Genomic DNA, 23,181 nt, shown 5'->3' with positions numbered 1-23,181 from the left:
GTAGACAGGTATCAAAAATAATTGTGCACTTGCTATATATATATATATATATATATATGTGTACAGCACAAATTGCGTGACCACTCAGTGCAATCAATAATATATTTACAAAGTTACTCAAATTTCGCACAAAAGTGGCAAATTCATATTCTTTTTTTTTAGTAGGCACATTTTTTATTTGTGTAAAAGAAGTCATAGAAGAATTTAAACATTTTAACTTGCTCTGTCTCAACCTGTGACTTTTATTACTAGTTTTAATAAGGGTAAATAATATTTTTGCTACCCTAAAGTAGGGTCAGTGATCACATTTTGCCCCCTTGAACTAAAAAAGTATAATATATTGTCTTCTTTAAGATTGGATGTTAACTAATTTATGAACCCCACTAAAAGAATATATATATATATATATATATATATATATATATATATATATATATATATATATATATATATATTCCCAATCAAAGATACTAATGCGCTGTGGTAAAAAAAAATTGCCCTCAAAACTTTTCTCTCTTAACTAATCAATCAAATCAACTGTACTAATCACATTTTCTCTCCATTTATGACAGGATGAAAGGGATAGAAACTGTTGAATACAAGGGATGCAAGGGAAATGTACTGAATATAATTTAGTGGTTTCTGTAGAAACCGTTGAATCTTGAATTTTACCGATCGGTATTTTTATGTCTTGTCATCGTTATCTCCATTTATGACAGGGATGCAAAACTCGAATGGTGTTTTGTTTCTTTAATACTGCATGGAAACTTAGAATTATTAAGCTTTGTTTTATATGCCAATAAAGCTACAAGTGTGTACTGGCAAACAGAAATTTCAAGAAATCAATTTGCCAAACATTACTGTTAAACTACCAAACATTATTGTGACTATGCTCAAGTTGAGACTTTGAAGAAGGTCTTCAGTGCATTTAATGGAGACATATACAGCACGACGTCTATATAATATTTTCAATTATGAAAGATGACAACTGAGAATAATGCAAGTTGGAAATGATCGAAGGCAAGGACCACTGAGTTTTGAGTCACACTGACCTTAACAAATAGTGTATTTGGCTACAAGCAGAATATGTGGTCCGCCATGGATCAATTGTCTGTTCATATCATTTAAAATTTCATCTCTATGCCTGTTTGAAACGGTCAAATGGTCCCCAAATTCAACATCAGCTAAGGCAAGAAGCCTTAAAAAACAAGCTACTCATATCACATTTTTATATATCTGGTATAATTAGCAGGCTTTGGTCTAATAGACGCTTCTACACGACTTGATAATAAAAATAATTATAGCCTATATAACACGAAAGAACGATTAACAGAGTAAATGTTTGTTTGGATTGTGAATTATTAGAAATATTTTTACTGTAGCACTTTTTGTGATGTGATGTATGTGAGATAAAAAGGTAATTGAAAAGATAAAAAGGTGTGTTGGAAATTATAATGATGATATAAGCAAATATATTTTGGCAAATAAACAGCAATCCAAACAAACCATTTGAGTATATACAGATAAGACAAGTGCATCAAATTATTTGAGTATATTAAGGAAGGAAGATGGAGGGAAGGGATGGAGGTGGAGGGCCACAAGGAGTGGGAAGGGAGCAGGAAAGATAGCAAATACTGACAATATTTTCAAGGAGGGTGTTGGGTAAGGGAAAAGAGGAAAGAGAAATAGGGAAATTTTTTGACAATTTGGTCGTGAGATTTAAGGAAAAAGTCGCATAAAATTGACAATACTCAATTCCTTTTGTGGGAAATATGTGTGTAAATATAATGGGGCTATAGGAGTACTTTTGCACATTAAAGGGAGGTATGAATCGTATTAAAAATTAGAAGAGAGTTTCTCGAAATTGTCAAAACAATTTAAGGTTTTCGAAATTATTCCTCGATTTAATCTCTTGCAAGTTAAAGAAGACATCCTTTTTTATTTTTTATTTTTATTTTGCTAATTATACCTGTTGAAGAACAAGTCAATGGAATCCATAAATAGTTTTAGGGGTGGGGCAACTTTATACCACTGCCGACATCGTTAGATATACAAATTTTAGCTACATAAATAGGAATAATTTTGAAAACCTCTCTTGATGTTTTGCGTAATATCAATTAGTCTTCTTAAAATTTTATAAATATCATTGACTTCCACTAAAATCATATCTTTTTGTAACAAATCCATCCTTACATCATAAAAATATTCTTAAAATAATCATTTAAAGAGAGAGGTGTACATTTGTCCCAACTTTATCCTTTTCTATTGTCCTATCTTGAATTTTAATTGATTTCTAACATCTATTTGCATGGAAGCACTGAAAAAGATTGGTAGAGAGTGTTAAGTGCAATAATAATTGATAGAATAATTTTTTTAATCTTGGCTTTTACTATATTTTATTTTGCTTGCATAATTGTTAGAATAACAAAAGAAACTTAATTATAGATTGGCATATGAAGACTAAAAATGTGGCAAAGAGAGAAAATAGCATTCAACAATTATTAGATTAGCCATTTTAATACCTTTTAATAGTTTTGAATTTATTATCTTCCTTTTTTTGTGGAATAATGAGGATAATTTGCTATAAGGTGGATAGGAAGATTAAAAGTTGAGGGAGGGGGTGAATAGGGAGACAATAATAATTAGAATTGCCAAATCTTATAGAATTTTCTTTCTTTTTCCAATTTTTTTTTGTGCATAAAGCCTTTTTTAATAGCGAAAGTAAATATAGGATTGGTATAGAAAGAAAAAACTAGGGGACCGAAGATATTTAGCATTTTCACTTCCAACATCTTTTTTTTTTTTTGGGCCTACATAAATGTTAGCTCTAGTAAGGCTTATCTAGTATAAATTTCATATAGAGGGGCTTAGAAGTTTGGAAGGATAAGGGTGCTTAAATTCAAATATATATTTTCAAGTTGTTGTCATTATAGACTTAGATTTTTTTGGTTATATATATTATTTGCCTAAATGATTATTATACTGTAAAGGATAATTTAATAACCAGTTGGTATAAGAAGATTAAATAACTAATATGCTTTAAGTGTAATATTGAAAAATGAAAAGGATAAACAAAGAAAGGGCATTCGAAAGTTTGTAAGCAAAATCTTTTTCTTTTCTTTTCTGTAAGTGTGCAAACAAATTCTTCATTTACTTTTCAAAGAAATAACAACAACCGGAAAAAATGTAAAGGATAGACAAAGACTAGGCACTCAAAAGTAATTTCAAATTAGTCCGGTTGAATGTTGATACTTATCCTGAGTTTTATTTTATTTTTTCTCAATGATACTTAATAGGAAAATTCGGATTTCCTATTAAACATAAATAGGAGGGGTTTGAGAAAAGGCTGTCTTGAGTTCAAATACAATCAAGAATCGGTTAGCAATAGACTTGGAGACTCCATTGATGATATATTAGATATTCCTGACAATTTTATTTATTTTTTTCTTTTCATTGGTGGTTGTGAGCATAATAATTCTTTGATGAAAATTAATGTCTAGTGCCAAACATGCATGGTTTGGTGACAAAAGAAGCATAAAGCAACAAAAAAAAAAAAAAGATATAAATTTCTTGTGTCAAATTGTAAATGCGTATTAATATTAATATTTAAAATTGCCATATCACTCTTTTTACCCTTTTAAAATGAATCCAATCTTTGACTAAGAAAAGACATAATTCATTCTCATTTGTCGGCAAAATTATATGGACACTTTAAAGAGTAAAAACAAGTACCGGTCGGCGTATGCGAATTCAACTTTTTACTGCACCAACTGATTCTGCCACTGTGCATGCTTGCTGTGTGGATTTAATGACTCGACGTGTCCCGGAAGAAAAACCAACTTAGCAATATGGACTTCGCAGACATTTGATGGACTGAGTAAATTCTTTTTGATGTATTAATCACTTGAATGATTGCTGTGAAAGGGTGAATAGACTAAGTGCATTTGGTACATCACTAATTTTCTTGACATTGACATCGTAACAAATACAGCAATCAATCATCTGTTTAAACTTTAAAGTCCAACTACATCGTTGGCCGAGGCCACGACCCCTTTGACGGCAATTTTACAAAGAATTACCTATAAGTAGACATCAATATCTACTCCATCTTTCTCATCCTTCACAAAATCGTTTCCTTGAGCAAATTAAAATGGGTTCGAAGACACTTCTTTTCTATTGCATTTCCATGGCTAGCTACCGTGTTAATGATTGCCTCAGAGGTGGGTTAATTGCTAGGGAATTGGCTGAGTCCTCCATGTCGGTTGACAGTAGCAAGACATTTTTTGTCTAGTCTAATTTCGTCCTTTTATTTTAGGACCACAAATTTCACCTTTCAAATCATGTACTCTCTTTGTCCCAAAGTGTTTGTTGCATTTCAGGATTTCAACTTGTTAATAATAGTGTCTAAATTGTGAAATTCAAATGTGAATCTAGGATGAAGCGTAGGTAAAGGTTGGGATGATATTAATTTTGATTTTGATAAGATGACAAACATTTGGAGACATCAAATATTTTAAATTGAACATAACTAATGGTTTAAATGTACAACTGAAATTAGTACTTCATTCGTCCAATTTAAAGTGTCATATTTTATATTTTGAAATGTCCCTTAACATTTGTACTTTGCAGTTTAAATGCTTTTAAAAAAATACTTTACAATTTAAATATAGGGAAAATCGCCAATTTAGTCCTCAAACTATTTCACTAAAGCCGATTTGGTCCCTTAACGTTTTATCACATGAATTAAGTCCTTTAACTAAAATTCTTATACCAATTGAGGACCTATATGGTGTCACCACCCAAAGCATATATATTTTTTCAGCTAATAATATACTAAAAGTCTTATTTTTCTTCCAGATTCATTGCTATATTTTCTCAAATTCAATGGTGAAACAATAAGTATATAAGTGCAATTAGAAGATCCGGAATGATAACTACAAGAAACTAGAACCATATCTAGAAAAGAATCGAAACTAAAATTGAACCAAAACTAGAGGTTCCAAAGCAGTAATCATAACCATCCTTATGAGGCGAGGTTGAGATTCCACTTTTAGTGTGTTTATATTATCCTTCATTTATTTGGAGGCAGAATTTTACTAATGTTGTGTCTCCTTATTTGGAAAACATAGGCATATATATACGTTCATAAAAACTACTTCTGCTCTTCTTCAAAAGATTCTTCTTCGCAAATCGGCTTTAGATGTATGCATACAAGTAACTTTCGTTTATGCTTCAAATTCAGTCAATAGAATTAGATTTAAGGGCATAACAAGACCCTATCTTATATTTACAACTTATAGGTTTTTAACATACATAATAAAAGATATTATTGTATCTTGTGATGTAAATAAAAAGTTACATAATTCTAATCATGCTTTTCTTGGAACTATTGCAAAGTTTGACGTGTTTGTTTCTTTTCTTCTTATAAAATATTTGACACGTCAATCAAATTGGAAAGCATATAATCCATCGAAGTCGGTGCAGAGTCCAAATTATCAACAATGCTGGGACATACTGTTGAATATGGGAGACATGAACCTTATCTTCTCCATGGTGCTCGAAATCTATATGCCTCAAAGACCTTTGTAGAAATTAGAACAAATGCTTCTCCGTACATCTTTCTATTTGTTTACGCTTATGTAGACTTTCGACCTAGCACGACAACTGCCTCTTCAACATTGGTGGGCCGACTCCGGGACCCTTTCGATGGGAATGTGGCATAGGTTTTCCTATAAATAGAGATCAATCTGCACCACCTTCCTCATCCTTCTCAAAATCAGTCTTCAATACATAAATTTCCCTTCAGCAAAAATGGGTTCCAAGACACTTCTTTTCTTTTTCATTTCCATGGCTGTAGTTCTAATGATTACCTCAGAGGTGGCTGCCAAGTCAGTTGACAATTGTAAGACATTTATTCTTCAATTAACATTTCATCATTTTTTCTCTTTCTAATTTATATGCACCATGTTTTAATTCAGCATTTAGGACCACAGCGTTTAACGTTTCAAATAGATTTTTGTTGTTTTTCAAAAATAAAAAAATAGATTTTTCTTGTACATGTGAAGTGTCGGAGTACTAAGAAGCATAGCTGAGCTGTGGTTAAAAAGATTGATACACCTCTACTTTCAGTAACTGGATTCTAAGTGTCAAGCCTTTCTAAACGTGGGAGTTGGAGTATAGTCGTTTGTGACTGGATTGCCTTTCCTGTATTTTTTGAGTAAAACTATATTTTGTAAACATATGGATTTGAGATTCTCATTTTAAACATACTGTTAATAAATCATTGTATTTATTAACTTTCAGAAACTATAATTCGCTATGATAAAATAGCTATTAGTTGGTAGTAATTAGTCATTTTAATGATATCTGTAAAATAATAATTTGACACATACGTTAAAAGGCAAAATTTCAAAAGAATTACGATGTGTTTCGCTAAAATACTCTGTAACCTAAAAGCATGTACACAATTTGGTCCAAACTTACATTTTCAAAATTGCGATTACAGTAACTAACGCCCATACCCTATTTATCTTTATTGCAGCCAAGACAGTTGAGACAAATGAGGAAGGAGAAGCCAAGTACCATGGAGGTGGCCACGGAGGAGGCCATGGAGGTGGCTACGGAGGAGGCCACGGAGGCCACGGAGGAGGCTACGGAGGAGGTCATGGAGGAGGTCATGGAGGGCACCATGGCGGTGGATACGGGGGCCATCCAGGAGAAGGTAATGGGGATGGACATGGAGGGTACGGGGGTGGCGGCCATGGTGGTTATGGACATGGCGGTGGCGGCCATGGTGGTTATGGACACGGCGGACATGGTGGTGGCGGCCATGGTGGACATCCTGGTGAGGCTGCAGATGCTAAGCCTCTGAACTAATAAAGCCAGCTTCTAGCTAGGTCATGATTAATCATGAATGCTTAAGCAGGCTTGCTATAATAGTATGTACTTTGTAATGTGAAATTCAAATAAGTGCTGGATCAGTGATCATGTAATATGCACTCCATGTATTTGCTGGCTATCTAGTTCAATATAATTAAGTATATGAGTTTGTGATTTTGTCTCTCTTTTTTTAGCACTTTTGAGGTGATGGCAAAATTTTTTCATGCAATACGAAGTAAATTTTGCAAATTTTCACTAAAAAATGAGTAATTTTAGTATTTCAAATTGACAACAAAGTCAATCCTAGTTTTTGGTTGATTTTATCTGTAAATCAGTAAATTATTATCAAATTGCTCCTTTTTTCTTTCTTTCTTTTCTTTTGGATATACTTAAAAACTAACCAATGCATATATTTTCAAAAAGATCCTCACTTAGGTATCTGTCTGTCCAATATTTAGTCTAGCCATACATAAAGTGATGCAAAAGCATACAGAAGATCTTGTTTACTTTGTTTCACCACCTCTCTCTCTCAAACCATAGCACAAATGCCTGAAATCTAATTGACTAGTTGACAATGAGTGTGACAGATTGAACATTGTGCTATTCTCAAGTATAAAAGAAAGGTAGATTACAATGCATTTCAGCCTCGGATTAACACTTGTCCATTACGATTTTAGAGGGCAAAATAATGGTTCGGGTAAATGACTCCAATAGTACTTCAACTTTAATCAGTGATCCTATTTTGATCTTTAACATTTAGAACTGCGTATTAGGCCCCTTAATTTGAAATTTTGGTTCTAGAAATTTGTTTCTAACTAGTCCCTCCAAGCCAAAATTAAGTATGTTAACCCTTGAGGTTTGATGCAATATTTGTTTTCTTCCTCTAAGTGTAAATATGAGACATATTAGTCTGTAAAAAAGGAAAATTTTATCCGTCTGATGGTTTACATAAACCTGAAAAAAGGACTTGCTCTTACCAAGTAACAAGCAAAGTGCTGCCTTATTTTTAGAATTTGCTAACTTTATTTATCATTATTATTATCGTTAGCATCATCATCATCTGATTTAAATTCTAATAAACTCAAATATGCATGACATTAAACATTAACCCAACAAAAATAAGAAGAGATGTTAAGAAAATAAACAAGAGAGTTCTTTTCCTTTTATCAATTTAATTTTCTTTGTATAGTTAATATTGTAGAGTATATGATAATTTTGACCTTATAAAGAAGACAAAAAGATAAAAGTAAATAGTAATTCCTGTATTTTTTAACCTAAAAAAAGCAAACAAAGAAATAAAAGTAAAAAAATGTAGGGGTAATTGTTTATTTTATTATTTTGGCATCCTTTTAATGTAAATATTTGTCATATTCTCCGAAGTATTGACTACCCAAAAATATTGTGTTGAAAGTGAATAAACTCCCTTTTCTTATTTTCCTTAAAATCTTTTATTATTCATGTTGAATTGATCTTTGTCTTTGTATATATCACTTTCAGTTACGACTTCAGGCTGAATAATAATAATAACAATATATTAAAGTTAGCAAAATTCTATTACTATAAGGCAATATTAGGTTTGTTATATTTTTTAAAGAGAAAATTTTCATTTCTTTTAGTTTGCATAATTTATAGGAAGGATAATACCGTTGCTTTTGGTTTGTCGACTTAGTCAATCATTAAATACCTAATCATTAGAATGTTTGTGCTAGGAGGACACTCTGTGGGCGAGACGAGTGCATTGCTCATAATCGGTACGGAATTCTCCGATATGATATCGAAACGAGATAACTCCAAGATGGATAGAAACATCATTGGGTTATTCATATATAGCACTTTGATTGAACTTATGGCTATTATTGTTTCTTGTTTAGACTTAAAACTGAAACTTTTCATTTTTTTAGGTTATTGAACGTTTGATTTTCAAATCCTTCTTTGATTTTTCTTATATTCACAACTTGCACTTAGTAAGAAACTTCAACATATTCTGTTAATGGTTTTCTAAGAAATGAAAAAAAAAGGAAAAAGATAGAGAGAGCTAAATAAACGATCAAAAAAAGTGTAGAGAGCAAATAAATTGGGTCCTAGGATTCCCAATCAATACCTAATCATTCTCATATTTAACTGGGCATCATTGAGCTTAAATCCCCTAATTTTTAAATCCATTCCGATCCTCCCAAATTTCCTTTGGGCTTAGATATCCTATTGAGACTTGGAATTATTTTTCACCGCTAGTTTGATTGATAAACGAGTTAGCAGTATTCGACAAATACGAATTAAACCCTCAATGGGCTAAAGTCACTATGCAGTTGAGAGTCATTTTCTCCAATTTATGTGAATCGTTTGACACCGAAAGCTTTGATTGGCAGCTAGGCTCGAAACTAGGGCCGCAAACGAATCAAGCCGCTCGCGAGCCGCTCGAGTCAAGCTCGAGTCGAGCTCGAGCCGGTTCGAGTCAAACTCGAGCTCGAACTCAAACTCAGAATATTAAACTCGTTAACTCGCAAGTCGGCTCGCGAACTTGAGTGTATATATATATATATATATATTTTTTATTTTTACTTTTATTTAATAATAAAATTACTTATATTATATATTTATTTTTTATTTTCATAGTAAAATTACGTATATATCCTTAATATTTTATTATTTATTAAGAACAAAATATTATTTTACTTATTTTTTTAAAAAATAAAATAATTATATTTTTATTTTTTTCGAGTTCGAGCTCGAACTCGACTCGACTTGATTCGAGTCGAGCTCGAGCTTGAAAATTGCCGGCTCGTCGAGCTCGAGCTTGATAAAATTTAATCGAGACTCGACTCGACTCGACTCGTTTGCAGTCCTACTTGAAGCCGCAAACTCCTTCCCAGCAACACTGACAACTTTGACCACTGATTTGCAAGTTTATGCCGACACGAGCGACGAAGACTACAAAGTAGTTCCGAGTAGGCCAAGCAGGTCTATAATTAAGTACTTCTGGCATGCTAGCTGTGTGGGTAAAATGACTCAATCGCGTCCTGAGGTATCGTATGGCGGAAAGCCCATCTTAGCGTTATGGCTGTGCATGAAAAGTACAAATACATGCTTCAAGAGATGCTCATTTTCTGGCAAACGTCTCTATTTTGACATAAACGTGGTGGTTTACTCGTCGTTGAGCCAAGTGACAATGAACTTGATACCTATTAAGGTCTTGTTTTTTGATTGCTTTAGATTTTACAAAATTTAATTGTAGAAATTGATTATAAAGAATAATAAGAATCAGCAAAAACTATGTTTGGATATTATAGATTTTAGCTACCAAATCCAAAATCAAAATATGAGAGCAACTAAAAATATCACAAAAACTAATTATCCAACATCAGAATCTATAATTGATTGAAATAATCAATCGAGAATAAGCCCTAAGTAAGGTCTCGATTCAACTTTTATGAATGGAGAAAATAACGTTACAAGAGTCACTTTCAAAAGGGATCTGACAATGTTTAACTTCAGATTAGTCGGGATCCAATGCGATTACTAGACACTGGGATATTACACAAAACAAAAAATGCAAAATGGATTGAGAATGTGGTAAATCATTACAGCCTGACGCTTATCCTTTTTTTTTCTTTTTTTTTATTAAGCTATTTCTAAAATTTAAGAAACAAAAAGAAAAACTCAAGATATTGAATTTTTAAATTCTCAATCTTAGTTAATGGACCATGACCTTCTCGACAAATGGATGTTTGTTCGTCAGAGCTTTCATCGCGGTGAAGTCTTTGTGAATGCATTAATGGATGATGGCTAATAAGACAAGCAGCGGTTTACGCCATGAACCAGTAAGTTTTGACTTCTTGCAATGCCAAGATAGGTCGCAATCGCATTTGAGACAACAAAAGGCTTCATATGCTGTTTGTCAAGAAAATTGGCATAGGATGTTCACATTGTAAGTTTTCAATTTTATATTTCTTTTTTTTATTTTATTTTATCAACAAAAAAAAATTCAATGAAGTAGAATGTACATATGTTTCCCGGCAAAAGCTCTGTCAAATTCAACAATTACCAAAAGAACTTGAGGAGTATTTTTTGATAGGTTGCATTTTTGTCATTAATTTTATGATTATTTTTTTCTTTTATTTTATCAAATATTGTATTAATTGATGGATTCTATTTATATTTGGTAATTGGCATTGATTGTAAGAATTTGGAGCAAAAAAAAATTAAAAGCGTGATTTTTATTGAATTTTTATGCTAATAAACATGAGCACATCAAAATTTAAACTCTACATGTCCTAAGGAGGCTCGGGAGTGGACGCGTATTATCCGGCTGTGCTTTGAAGTCCCGAAATGGGGTCACGGATGTTCTATCAAATGATTGTTATAGACTTTCTAAATTGATTTGAATTAGTAATAGTAGTTTAATAAGAATAGGAAACTAGTCCATTAGGTAGTTTCCTTTCTTTTTGGCCGAGGACTCTTGGTCAGCCGAAAAAAGAGACAAGTCAATTTAGGATAGGTTTTTATCATCTTTGGTTTTGGGCGGCAGACTGGTGGTCATATTCTCTCTTTTGGCCGTGATAGACAATTAAAAGAAGGTGCTCTTTTTTTCCCTTGACGATGAACTAAGCTTGTCATTCTAGTCAAGGAATAACGGAGGATATGGTTCATCTAAAATTATGAGATCAAATTGATTATTTTTATTTCTTTTATTTACTGGTTTTCGTGTTTTCTCTGATTTAATTTCTTATGGTTATTATTTTATTTAAATATCAAGGGCGTCCGTAATAGGGCAGTTAAATCCGTAATTAGTGGTGACTGACATAATTGGGCTTGTGTCAGGGGAACGCATGGCTAACTTAAAATAACCCTCATAGCGTATTATTTGGTTAGAACAGGACTTCTCTAATTCTTAAGGTAATTGAAAAATTGAACTCTACGGTCGTACCTAAGGTTATTTCTTGATTAGCGAAGTGATTAATGGTTGTACCTTGATCACCGATACAGTAAGGAGAAATTGATTGTCATCGCTTGTTTGGCAATTATAACGTATTTATCAATGAGTGAATGAAATTATTATTGCATCCATGATCAATTGAGTGAACCATTTCCGAAGTTATTTCTTGGATAGAGTTTATTTATTATTGTTTAATTTTTAGTAAATTGTTAGTTGCGTATTTTTATTTGATTTGTTTAATTATTCATATTCCCCTATATTCTAAATTCTAGAAGAAGCAAATTATCTCCAATCCCTATGAATTCGACCCTGCTCATCGCTATATATAAAAATTGTATTTTTCTCGAATAAGTATTTATTATTATACAGCTCGACACCTATCTATCAAGTGTTGGATGTGTAACTTTCACACACACGCACATATATGTTTCTGATGCGCACTGGTTACGTGGCACTGCATATAACTAGTTTATCCCAAATGCCAAATTTGATAATTTTGACACCGAATAATGACTTGAGTTCCTACACCTTCTTCCTGAAAAATATTGCTTCATTTTACCCCATATTTGAGTACACCGTATTTGACGGTTGCGTATGACCAGTTTGCCTTGCAATTGAACCATATATGTTGAACTAGGAAAAAGTGTTAATGCGAGAAAAGGGAAAGAACCATTATTTTGAAAACCGGACCGGACCAGCGGGTTCGATTGATTGGACCGTGAATCGGCCATAGCTCCAGTCTGATTCATACCTTGGGTTGACTGGAGTTAAAAACCAATAAGAACCGTTTGAACCGGATTGAACTGTTGAACCAGCGATTTTTTTGTTTTTGTCTATCAAATTAAAAAAAAAAAATATATATATATATATATATATATAAAAGAATAGGTTTTTCTTAACCTTAAAGACTAATTATTAAACACCACATCCACTCACTTTCTTCTCATTTTTTGCCTTTTATCAAGTTTGCATCACTGTTTTCTATTTTCCCGACTTCCTCCAAATTCCAAACTTCTTTAAAAACGTAAATTAAAAATTTAAACTCATAATGTCTAATTCTCATGGGCGTGAATTTTGTATAATTTTATAATATTGTGGTATTTTTGGGTTGGATTTAAGATTATTTTTTGGTAGATACAATTTAGATTGAGATAAAATTTATTTGTTGCAACTTATAATTTAAAATTTTTATTTGTCAAAATCCAAATTCTTTGAAAATATTAAACTTTTCTTCATATAAAGTTTTAAATTGGTCCATTGCATGTCTTATTTTGTACATATATATTTATATAAATTATTTTTTCAGGATTGAACCGGTCTAATCGGTTGAACTTTGATCCGAACACCTGGTCGGTTCAATTAACATTCCGAGTTTTAAAACATTGGAAAGAACTTAGACTGCAAATGATGCAATAGAACCAAACTCGGAACTCATATTTAGGGAAAATTCTATGATTTCTTTAGGGGAATCATTCCTTCAATTTGAATATCTCAAGAATGAAAATTAGCTATATTTTGAATTATTTAAATTGTTGCAATCTAAATGTCAAAATTACTTATTTCATTATCCAACGATATATTTAACTTGGGGTCAGTATGAAATCTAAAAGGAATTCTAAAATCTCCCCCTATTTAGAAGTATTTAATGTAGGGGCAAAACTTAAAGAACAAAAAGAATACACAATTAGTTATATTCTTATAAAAAATATTAATTTTAACTTGGTTTATGAAATTTTATAGGTTCCTATTGTGTACAGAACCAAATCCTTTTGGTAGTAGAAAACTTCCATACAATCTTGATTACATTTGAATGAATGGACTGTTGCAATTAAAATTAGGGCACAGCATATCACTAAAGTTTTTTGCTTGGTATTTAAGTTAAAGATTAGATGGTACGGTTTTTACACATTTGATCAATGTTTATCAACAGTTATGGACCTGTAATATATGCTTTTGAAGGCAATTCAAGATCAGAGCGCAAGTTGGGCCCTATTTTTAAAAGTGCTTTATAGGTTTAGAAGATTTTACTTCTTTTAGTTACATAGATATGATCATGTCCTGCTTAGAATTCTAATGGTTTTTACTATTTTTGGGAGGCTGAATAGTGCTAATCTTTGTGTCTTCTTTTTCAAAAGATTCTTCCTTGCGAATTAGCTTTGGAAATATGCATACAAGTAATTAATTTTAGGGATTATACTTCAATTTCGGTGAATAGAATTAGATCAAGACCACGACTTAACTAGAAGCAAAAGGAAAACCAATAAAAGGCAGCACTAAATTAATTATGACAAAAGAAAATTTAAGTCCTCGTTATCAATCTTACATTTGAGATACAAAATGGTATTCGTCCATTCTATACCTTATAGGCGTTTAGCAAACATAACAAAACATGTTTTTGTAATGCAAAACGTTACATAATTAAATAGCCTTCCAATCATACCTCTGTTGGAACTATTGCATAGTTTGGCATGTTCTTCCTTGTTTCTTTTCTTCTTCTTCTTCTTCAAAAAAAAAAAATGTTTGACAATTTAATCAATTTGTAATAATCATAATCCATCGAAGTAATAAGCAGAGTCCAAATTGTCAATAATACTTGGACATATTGTTGAATATTGGACATGAACATTATCCTCTCCATAGTTCTCGAAGTCTGTGTCTTTAAAACATGTAGAAATTAGAATAAACGCTTTTAAGTACATCTTTCTATTTCATAACTTTCACTAAAGGGACTGTAATTTATGATCATATGGACTTTCTACCAAGTGCAAACAATCATCTCTTCATCGCCCAACGACCTGGTGGGCCGACTCCCCGACCCTTTTGACAGAAGTGTGGCAAAGATTTTCCTATAAATAGAGACCAATCTATACCAGCTTTCCCATCCTTCCAAAAACCAGTTTTTCAATACATAAGTTTTCCCTGAGCAAAAAATGGGTTCAAAGACACTTCTTTTCCTTTTCATTTCCTTGGCTATAGCCTTAATGATTACCTCAGAGGTTGCTGCTAGGGAATTGGCTGAGACTTCCACGTCTGTTGACAATTGTAAGAATTTATTCTCTAGCATTTTTCTCTTTCCAAATTTATATGGATCTTAAAATTTTGGACTACACAGTTTAACATTTCAGTTAGATTTTGGTCGTGCATGTGAAGCGTCGGAGTAGAAAAGAAACATAGCTGAGGTGTACATACACCTTGGCATGGTGTACATACAATTGTTAAGCCTTTCCCAACGTGGGACTTGGAGTATAGTGCATAAAACATAAAAGTTTTGGATCATTTTCCTGTACTTGTTGTGTCAAAATAAATTTTACACTAGTACTTCTCTATGCATAAAACATACTTCTTATTGAAATTTTAAGATTCTCATTTTGAATATAGCGTTAAATAATCTTTATACTCATAACAAAATAAAGATTAATTGTTAGAAACTATGATTCACTATGGTAAAACTAGCCATTAGTTAGTAGTAATAATCCATTTTAAGGATATCTGTACGATACTAACTTGACACAGATAAATGTTCAAATGATTACGATGTTTCTTGATATGCTACCTAAAAGCGTGTGGACAATTCGGTCCAAACCTTACATTTCAGAATTGCGATTACGGTAACTAACGCCTACGCGGTATTTATCTTCTTTGCAGCTAATGCAGTTGAGACTGATGGCTACGGAGGGTACCGTGGAGGAGGATATGGGGGCCATCCAGGAGGAGGTTATGGAGGATATCATGGGGGTGGATATGGAGGGTACCCGGGTGGTGGCTATGGCAGACGTGGCGGTGGCGGCCGTGGTGGTTATGGAGGATATCACGGGGGTGGATATGGAGGGTATCCTGGTGGTGGCTATGGAGGACGTGGTGGCGGCGGCTATGGTGGACATCCTGATGAGGCTGTTGATGCAGAGACTGAGAACTAATAAAGCCAGCATCTAGCTAGGTCGTGATTACTCATCAATGCTTAAACAGGCTTAGTAGTTTGTAGTGTCAAATAGAAATAACAGCTTGACGAGTGATCATGTAATATGCACTCTATGTATTTGCAAGCTAGTTCAATATTTCGAGTATGTGTGTGTGTAACTGTGTGTGTCTTGTATGACCACTTCTGATGTGATGGCAAAATATTCCCATGCATTATGAAGCAGGTTTACTTATGTTTCACTAAAAAGTTGAGTTATGTTTACTTATGAGATTATTTTGAAAACCTTTTTAGAATGATACTGTACCACGTTTTGTAATGTAATTTACATTGAATAAGCTGATAACAAATCATTAGAAAAGTAAATAATTGAAAACAGGTTTACTTATGTTTCACTAAAAAGAATTTTTTTTTCCAAAAAAAGGCTATCCAAATTAGCAAGTATTTCAAACTAACAACGAAGTCATGGATACTTTTTGTTGGATCATTTGTACATCAATTAAACATTAGATTGATACTTTTTTGGGGGTTTACTTGATTAACCAATCTAATACAACAAATTTTCAGTAACACATATGACGAATTCAATCTTCTATCCAAACCTATACAGAAAATGATGTGAATAGTATGCAAGAGATTTTGTTTACTTAGTTTCATGACCAGGGTCATCTCTAGTCCAATTGGTAGTGACTAGAGGGGCCCAAATTCTTTACTCTTTATTGATTAGTACAAAGATTTTTTGGCTAATTGATGTGGGATTGTTTTTGTTTAACAATTGTATGACCAAAATTTGAGAAAATCTTCTTACTATGGTCTTGGAAGTGATGTTTTTAAATAGACATTCGATCACAAAAAATTGCATCTCAAAAACTCGGTCAAATCCTATCAAAATCGGGTTTGAGCGGAAACAGGTGAAAACGGACAAAACCAGATTTTTTCCATTCTCATATTGTGATGACTTTTTTCCCCCTTATCTTCCTTTGATATTTGGCTAGCAGCAAAGAACTAATCTAAAATCAAATTAAAAACCCAGATTGCAAGAAAATTCCATTAGCTAAATTCTTTAAACCCATTTCTCATGCAATTAATTTCTTGAAAATTTGCAATCAAATTAGAGAAAGAAGGGAAGAAAAGGAGCAAAAAAGGGAAGAGAAAAGAGAGCTTTCATGCGAGTTTATTGTGTGATGAAAGAAAAGAGAGAGCTAAGGTGTAATCTAGAGAAAGAAGAAGAAAAAAAAAAGACAAAAAAAAAAAAGCAAAGCAAGTGATGGCCTCTTTCTCCAGCAACTTCTCTTCACCCGTTGCTTGCTTTTATCCCTTCTCTACCATTCTTCACAGCACCATCTGGATCCTCCTCCTCCTTATTCCTCGGCTCTTTCTCGTCGTGGTTTCTTTATCAAAAGCCATGAATCAAAATTCCTAATAAAAACCAAAAGGCTTTGTTCAGAGAACAAGAAATTGATGTATAAATTGTACTACAGTAAGTGACGCCCGCAGCAAAGAAAACAGCAAGTAGGAGTTAGGTTTGACATTCATTTTCTGTGGATACCCTAAAACTTTTTATAGTTGTGTTTTGACCCTTATAGTTTTAGCAAAGTGTAAAACTAACTCATCACATTTTCCAAATTACATTTCTGCTTATAGCTTTCAAAATTATTTAACCAGAATCCTTTTGAACTAAATCTAAACTCATCAAATAACTATGTAAATTTGTAAACCACTAATTTAAAGGAAACTTTTATATATTATTTGAATTATATATCATTAATATATATTCATGACGTATTTATAATATCATCTGATTTGACTCTTGAATTAAACTATTGAATCTATTGATCCTAACCCCCGATTTCAATCGAGTCGCTTTTTGTTCTGAGTTTCAAAACATAGCTTGGAAGTTCTAGCCAAATCCAAGAATGATCCTAATCTCATCCTTTGGAAGTGATTTTTTATGTGTTACTCCATCCATTGCACAGTGGTTACTATCACTAAAAATTGCGGATGCCGGCGAGTCCTCTTGAGTATAAAGTTTTCAAGGAAATCAAAGTAATAGTGGATGGTGTCCAGGAGATAATATACTTTAGATCTGGGATAAGAATCGACTGCACAAGTCTTTGACAAATAAAACAGTATAACCTTGACTTAACTGACCAAAAGTTCAATACTTGATGGCTTCCATTTTAGTCCAAGGCGTCATCCCAAAAATGGGATACGCTACGGGTTGTTGCAAGCAAGCTTGCACTAAAACTTGCAACCCGATTTTTGGATAGGTTGGTACTTGGGCCTAATATCTGGACCTTCCTTCCTCACAACTAGACTTGCCGAGCCTATGTCTCTTGGTTTTCTAAAAAATTTGAAATCATTTAGAAAATGTTTCTTCAAACCAAGCCTCCCACTAATTGTCATAATATATGGGTCTGCTTAAAAAATTCATACGGGTGCATTGTACATCCGTCTGATTTGGTGGTCAGTCCCCTTCAAATTACCCTTGAATTTCTTCAGGTCCCTCCTTCCCCTTGTATAGAATAGTGTAGGTTTATCGTATCAAAAAAAAAAAAATTTAGAAAATGTTTCTTTTTTTTATTGTTTTTCAAATAAAAAATTATTTTGCAATTTTTTTTTTTGTAACTTGATGAACCATATAACACAGTACCGAGTGGCAACTCGTAACTTTTACTAATAACTCTTTCTTCTAGACTATTTTTTTGTCTCTCCAAATCACTGCATTTTTAGAGCCCCGTATTCGGCCTTATGTTTTTCAAACCAAAACCATTTCCAAAGCCTTTCTTTTATTTTTATTCATTCTAGAAACTATACTTTGTTATTTTTTTAGCGTTAGAAAAGGGGCACAACAGTGCGCTTTGACACTATTGGTGTAAAACCCACGATTTTTGGGGTCATTTTATCTTGCCCAATTTAATTAAATGGTAATTTATTATGAGTAAAAGTAAAAAAAAATTAATTGTAGGATAGGTTAAAGGATTATTGAGGGATAGAAATGAGATAAGATAGGGTAAAAATTCATAACAGTTAAAACTCTTATCTAACCTATCTACTAGTGGGTAGTTATTAGGGTTTAGTATACTTATATAAAAAAATAATAATAACAATATCATTCCCTACCTTTCATTGTCTGCCTCCCCTTAGAGCAAGAGTCGTCAGAGAGTAGAGAAGGAGAAACAGACGTCGCCATCAATCAATCAGACGACTAGGCCCCTAAACTCGTAAGTCCTAAATTCATGTGAAACTTCTCTTTTAAGTTCTAGTAATCGAATTAATTATTCTAAAGATTTTACGGATGTGTATTATGTGATATATATAGAGATATATGATTGTATATGAGGTTTAGGAGGATTCGTATATAGATTAGTAGGATTGAGGCATTAAATTTTATTATGAAATGAATAGGGTTTACCCAAATCGATTGGAAAGTTATTAAGAGAAAAAAAAAGAAGAAGAAAAGAACTCGTCATTGCTGGAGTGAATGGCCCAAAAGGTCACTAAACTATTAAAAATGGCACCTTCTGGTCACCAAACTTTTTTTGTGGCCGAAAAGGTCACTAAACTCGCAAAAACTCTCCAGCGGAGTCATTTACCGAATTTCAACGGTTCCTCATCCGGTGGCATGGGCAATGTGGAGTGGAGGAATATAGTAAAGGGGCAAAAATGGCCGAAAGGTACTATCCTGAGAATTGCAAAACCCAAAAAAGCACATTGAACGAATTCAAAAGTTTTGGAATTGAGAGGCTTGGGATAGAATCATAGAAGAGATCAACAGTGAAAGATTGCATAGCCAAACCGAAACTTTCTTGACTGGCCTAATATTTGTTAAAGGAACATCTATATCATCCAACTGAAGCTGCTCATTGATATTGAAAAATACTTCAACAATGGCCTCTGCAAATGGTATGCTATTGATTACTGTTTCTTGGGCTCTCCGCACTTTTGCAGCTGCAACTAGCTTCATTGCTTCTGTCACTTTTTGGGTGTTTTTTACTGTTTCCATCCGCTCCCTGAGCTCACAGTGGCCATTTGAAAAAGGGGCACTCTCGAAATATGATAAACATCAAACCTTTTTGTATCTGTAATTGTTTGATAATTTGATATGCGATGGGGGTTGAGCTGAGATGAGGAAGAAATTGAAGAGGGGTCACAAATTGAAGGTTTTAAGGAGACCGTTGTCGATATATTGGAGCAAGACATCATAGTTTGCACATTACAGGTTTCAAACAACAAGATGCAGCAAAAGAAATCGAGGGTTTAAGGTTAGAAAGATCGAGCTTTTGGCGATTCTGGAGAAAGGGTTTTTGGAATTTGAAGTTGGATTTCGACCTGTTTTGCTTGGGAGAGGGAATGGTAAAAGAAGATCCAAATAATGAAATAGTTGAACGCCCGCAGGAGATGAAATTCCGGCCGGCAGCTATCAAATTGGTTTTAGATCTTCTTTTAACAGTTCAGGTGAAACCGTCTAGATTCTCAGGATAGTACCTTCTAGATTCCAACTCATCCCTCGTCGCTTTACCCAGTCCATTGAAATCACTAGTTTCACAATTTCCTCGGCTGCTCTTATTTTTGAGATGGGTTTAGGCTGTAAATACTCGTTATTTGCTGTTTTGATTTGGTTTACAGGCGGTCAAATTCACTATTTTTACCGCAGAGAAGACTATTTCAATCGATGGGTTCAAACTTGGTTTGTGAATGAGACAATCCATGGCTTCACCTATTCCAATAACCTTTCAGACATTTTTGCCCCTTGACTTTATTTCTCCAATCCACATTGCCCATTCCACCGGATGAGGAACCGCTGAAATTCGGTAAAATAACTCTGATGGAGAGTTTTTGCGAGTTTAGTGACCTTTTCGGCCACAAAAAAAGTTTGGTGACCAGAAGGTGCCATTTTTAATAGTTTAGTGACCTTTTGGGCCATTCACTCTCATTGCTGAAGCCAAGCTTCAGCGATGCAAAAAAAAAAAAAAAGTCAAAAGTCGCCCGCAAGTGCGGCGACTTTGGTACGGAGGAAAGGTTGGCCGAGAATTGAAAAAAAAAAAAGAAAAAAAAAACAAAGGGGAAGGGAGCTGGCGACAATAGGTAAAGGCAAGGTTGGCCTTTTCGGCCAACCAATGAAGGATTAAAAAAAAAAAAAAAAAATGCTGCCTGCAAGTGCTGGCAACAGAGGCTCCATTAGAAAGGTTGCCCCAAACCTTTCGAACAAGTAAAGGAAAAAAAAAACTTTATATTAATAATGATAGATTCTAATATATATATATATATAGTATGGATTTGGTGAATGTCCAATAATTAAATTTTAGGCATAATCAACCCACCTTTTTGGACTAACGTAGGAACTAAATTTCAAGACCCAACCTAAATTAAGTGAATATTTTAAAAGATTTCGTCGGTCAGACTTATTTAATTAGCCTAAGGTATTTAAGTAGAAATTTAAGACACTTTAATCTATCACTATTAGATAAAGTTATACAATATAAGATAGGTTTTAAATTTCTTGTAAATGCTTAAAATAATCACAATAATAATAACAATATTGATGTAGATAAAGTAAATTAAAGATAAAAGTGAAAATGAAATGAAAATATAAATACAAGTGGAGTAAACTAAGTCAATAATTATAATAATAGACCAATATATACATATATATAAATAAATAGCACCTACACATGCACAAAAGTAGAAATAAAGTGAAAGGTAATAATAACTAATTAATAAATATATATAAGTGGTAATAAAATAAAGTAGCGACGACAAGGATGATAATAATAATAATAATGAATAATTATAAATTATAAATATGTATAGTAAGATAGTAGTCAAGATAATAAACATGCTTATGAGTAATTATTCTCTTTTAAATTAGGAAACTTTACTAAAAGGAGAGCCGTTCCGATTAAGAAACTTCATAAAAATAGAAACTTTCCAAATTAGGAAACTTTCCAAAAATAGAAATCATCAATTTAAGGAAGAGGCTATTAGGGTTCATATAATGGGTTAGACATGAATCCTCGATTTACTCAGAGTTTGTATATTTATGCATCTATAGGAAGTAACAACTAATTAGGAAACTCATGCATTTGATAGGTACGGTACAATGACCTAAGGTAGTTCCACTCGAGCAGCTAAACAAAGGTAGGTGGTACTTACCCTTCTGAGATTTTAAATGTGCAAAATGAAATTCTTGTTTTCAATCCTATTTTGTTGTGTTGACTCGAAAGGTGTTTGATTAAATGTTTTGCTTGGACATTTATGAAAGTTATATTTTGCTACACAAAAATAGACCATGGGACTTATTTGAAATGTTTTGATATGTTTCTTATATACAAAATGAGCTGAATCTTTTATGAAAGCAAAGATTTATGTATACGATATATGAAATGAATTTTGACAAGTAAAACTCAGAGCAGTCATGGAATAGACGGTAGGGGCTATAGTCATGTCTAATCGCCATAGTAGTCTGGTATAAAACCCAACCAATTGGTGAGGTCATGGTAGCCTGGTATAGAGCCCAGCCGATTGACCGATTGATAAAGTCATGGTAGTCTGGTATAAAGCCCAGCTGATTGACCAATTGAGAAAGTCATGGTAGTTTGGTATAAAACCCAGCCGATTGACCCAAGAATGAAATGAGACCAATCGGTAGTCATGAAATCTATTGGTCGCCCACCTAGAAGGGGTAAAATCTCTAGGCTAAGTACTCAGTAGCCGGTCATTGCATGTACTTGTTATGAGCTGAACTGAAGGAAGGTTTATGAACGGATATGAAATGATTTATGAACTGTTTTGAAATGATCTATGAACGGATATGCGACGTTTTATGGGATGATTCATGAATGGATATTAAGAGACTTATGAATTGTTGCAAAGTGATTTATGACATTGCGATTTCTCATGTATGGTTGTCAATAAAGTGCTTTTAAATTCCTTGTCATTCTTTACTACTGAGATTGTTTTATAAATGTCGTTGCTTTCAAAATTATAGAGGTGATTTATGTGCAAAAGATTTGATATGTATCTATAAAGTTACGAGTATAGGGTCCAACAGAGGGGTAGATATTACCTACTGAGCAATGTGTCGCTCAACCCATTTCTTACCATTTTTAGAGATTCTGAGGAGTATGAATTGGTTTACATAGAAGACCCTAAGGATGACTTTTATTAGCTTTGGATGAATAGAAGTTGGCAGGCTAGCTACTTCTAGTTGTTAATTCTATTTACTTTTGTTTCCGCTGTTTCAATCTGAGAATAAATGTACGAACGTCTTGAATATTCGTAGACTTTCTTTTATATGTGATTCATACCGCACTTTATTTAGTACTGTTAAAGTTAAACTAGTTAATGTAGCCTTGTATTCTTGAGTGGGACTTGGGAGTACGGTGGATGTCATGTGACGGACACGTGCAGGCTCGGGGCGTGACATTTTTAGTGGTATCAGAGCCTAGGT

General features: G+C 33.2%; 2 protein-coding genes across 2 annotated transcripts; both read left to right on the top strand.

Annotated features, from left to right (window-relative positions):
• Nucleotides 1–5,737: 5,737 nt before the first annotated feature.
• On the top strand, nt 5,738–7,053 carry LOC140037630 (uncharacterized). Its single transcript, XM_072082218.1, has 2 exons — nt 5,738–5,902; nt 6,542–7,053. Exons 1-2 carry the CDS (start codon nt 5,812–5,814, stop codon nt 6,874–6,876), a joined length of 426 nt encoding a protein of 141 aa, XP_071938319.1. The 5' UTR covers nt 5,738–5,811; the 3' UTR covers nt 6,877–7,053.
• Nucleotides 7,054–14,680: 7,627 nt separating this feature from the next.
• Nucleotides 14,681–15,977, top strand: LOC113734554 (uncharacterized). The gene is made up of 2 exons (XM_027261141.2): nt 14,681–14,854; nt 15,458–15,977. Exons 1-2 carry the CDS (start codon nt 14,743–14,745, stop codon nt 15,727–15,729), a joined length of 384 nt encoding a protein of 127 aa, XP_027116942.1. The 5' UTR covers nt 14,681–14,742; the 3' UTR covers nt 15,730–15,977.
• The last annotated feature ends 7,204 nt before the right edge of the window (nt 15,978–23,181 follow it).

The sequence above is a fragment of the Coffea arabica genome, chromosome 3c (assembly GCF_036785885.1).
Source record: "Coffea arabica cultivar ET-39 chromosome 3c, Coffea Arabica ET-39 HiFi, whole genome shotgun sequence".
Taxonomy (NCBI): domain Eukaryota; kingdom Viridiplantae; phylum Streptophyta; class Magnoliopsida; order Gentianales; family Rubiaceae; genus Coffea; species Coffea arabica.
This window is presented reverse-complemented; position numbering and strand designations above follow the sequence as displayed.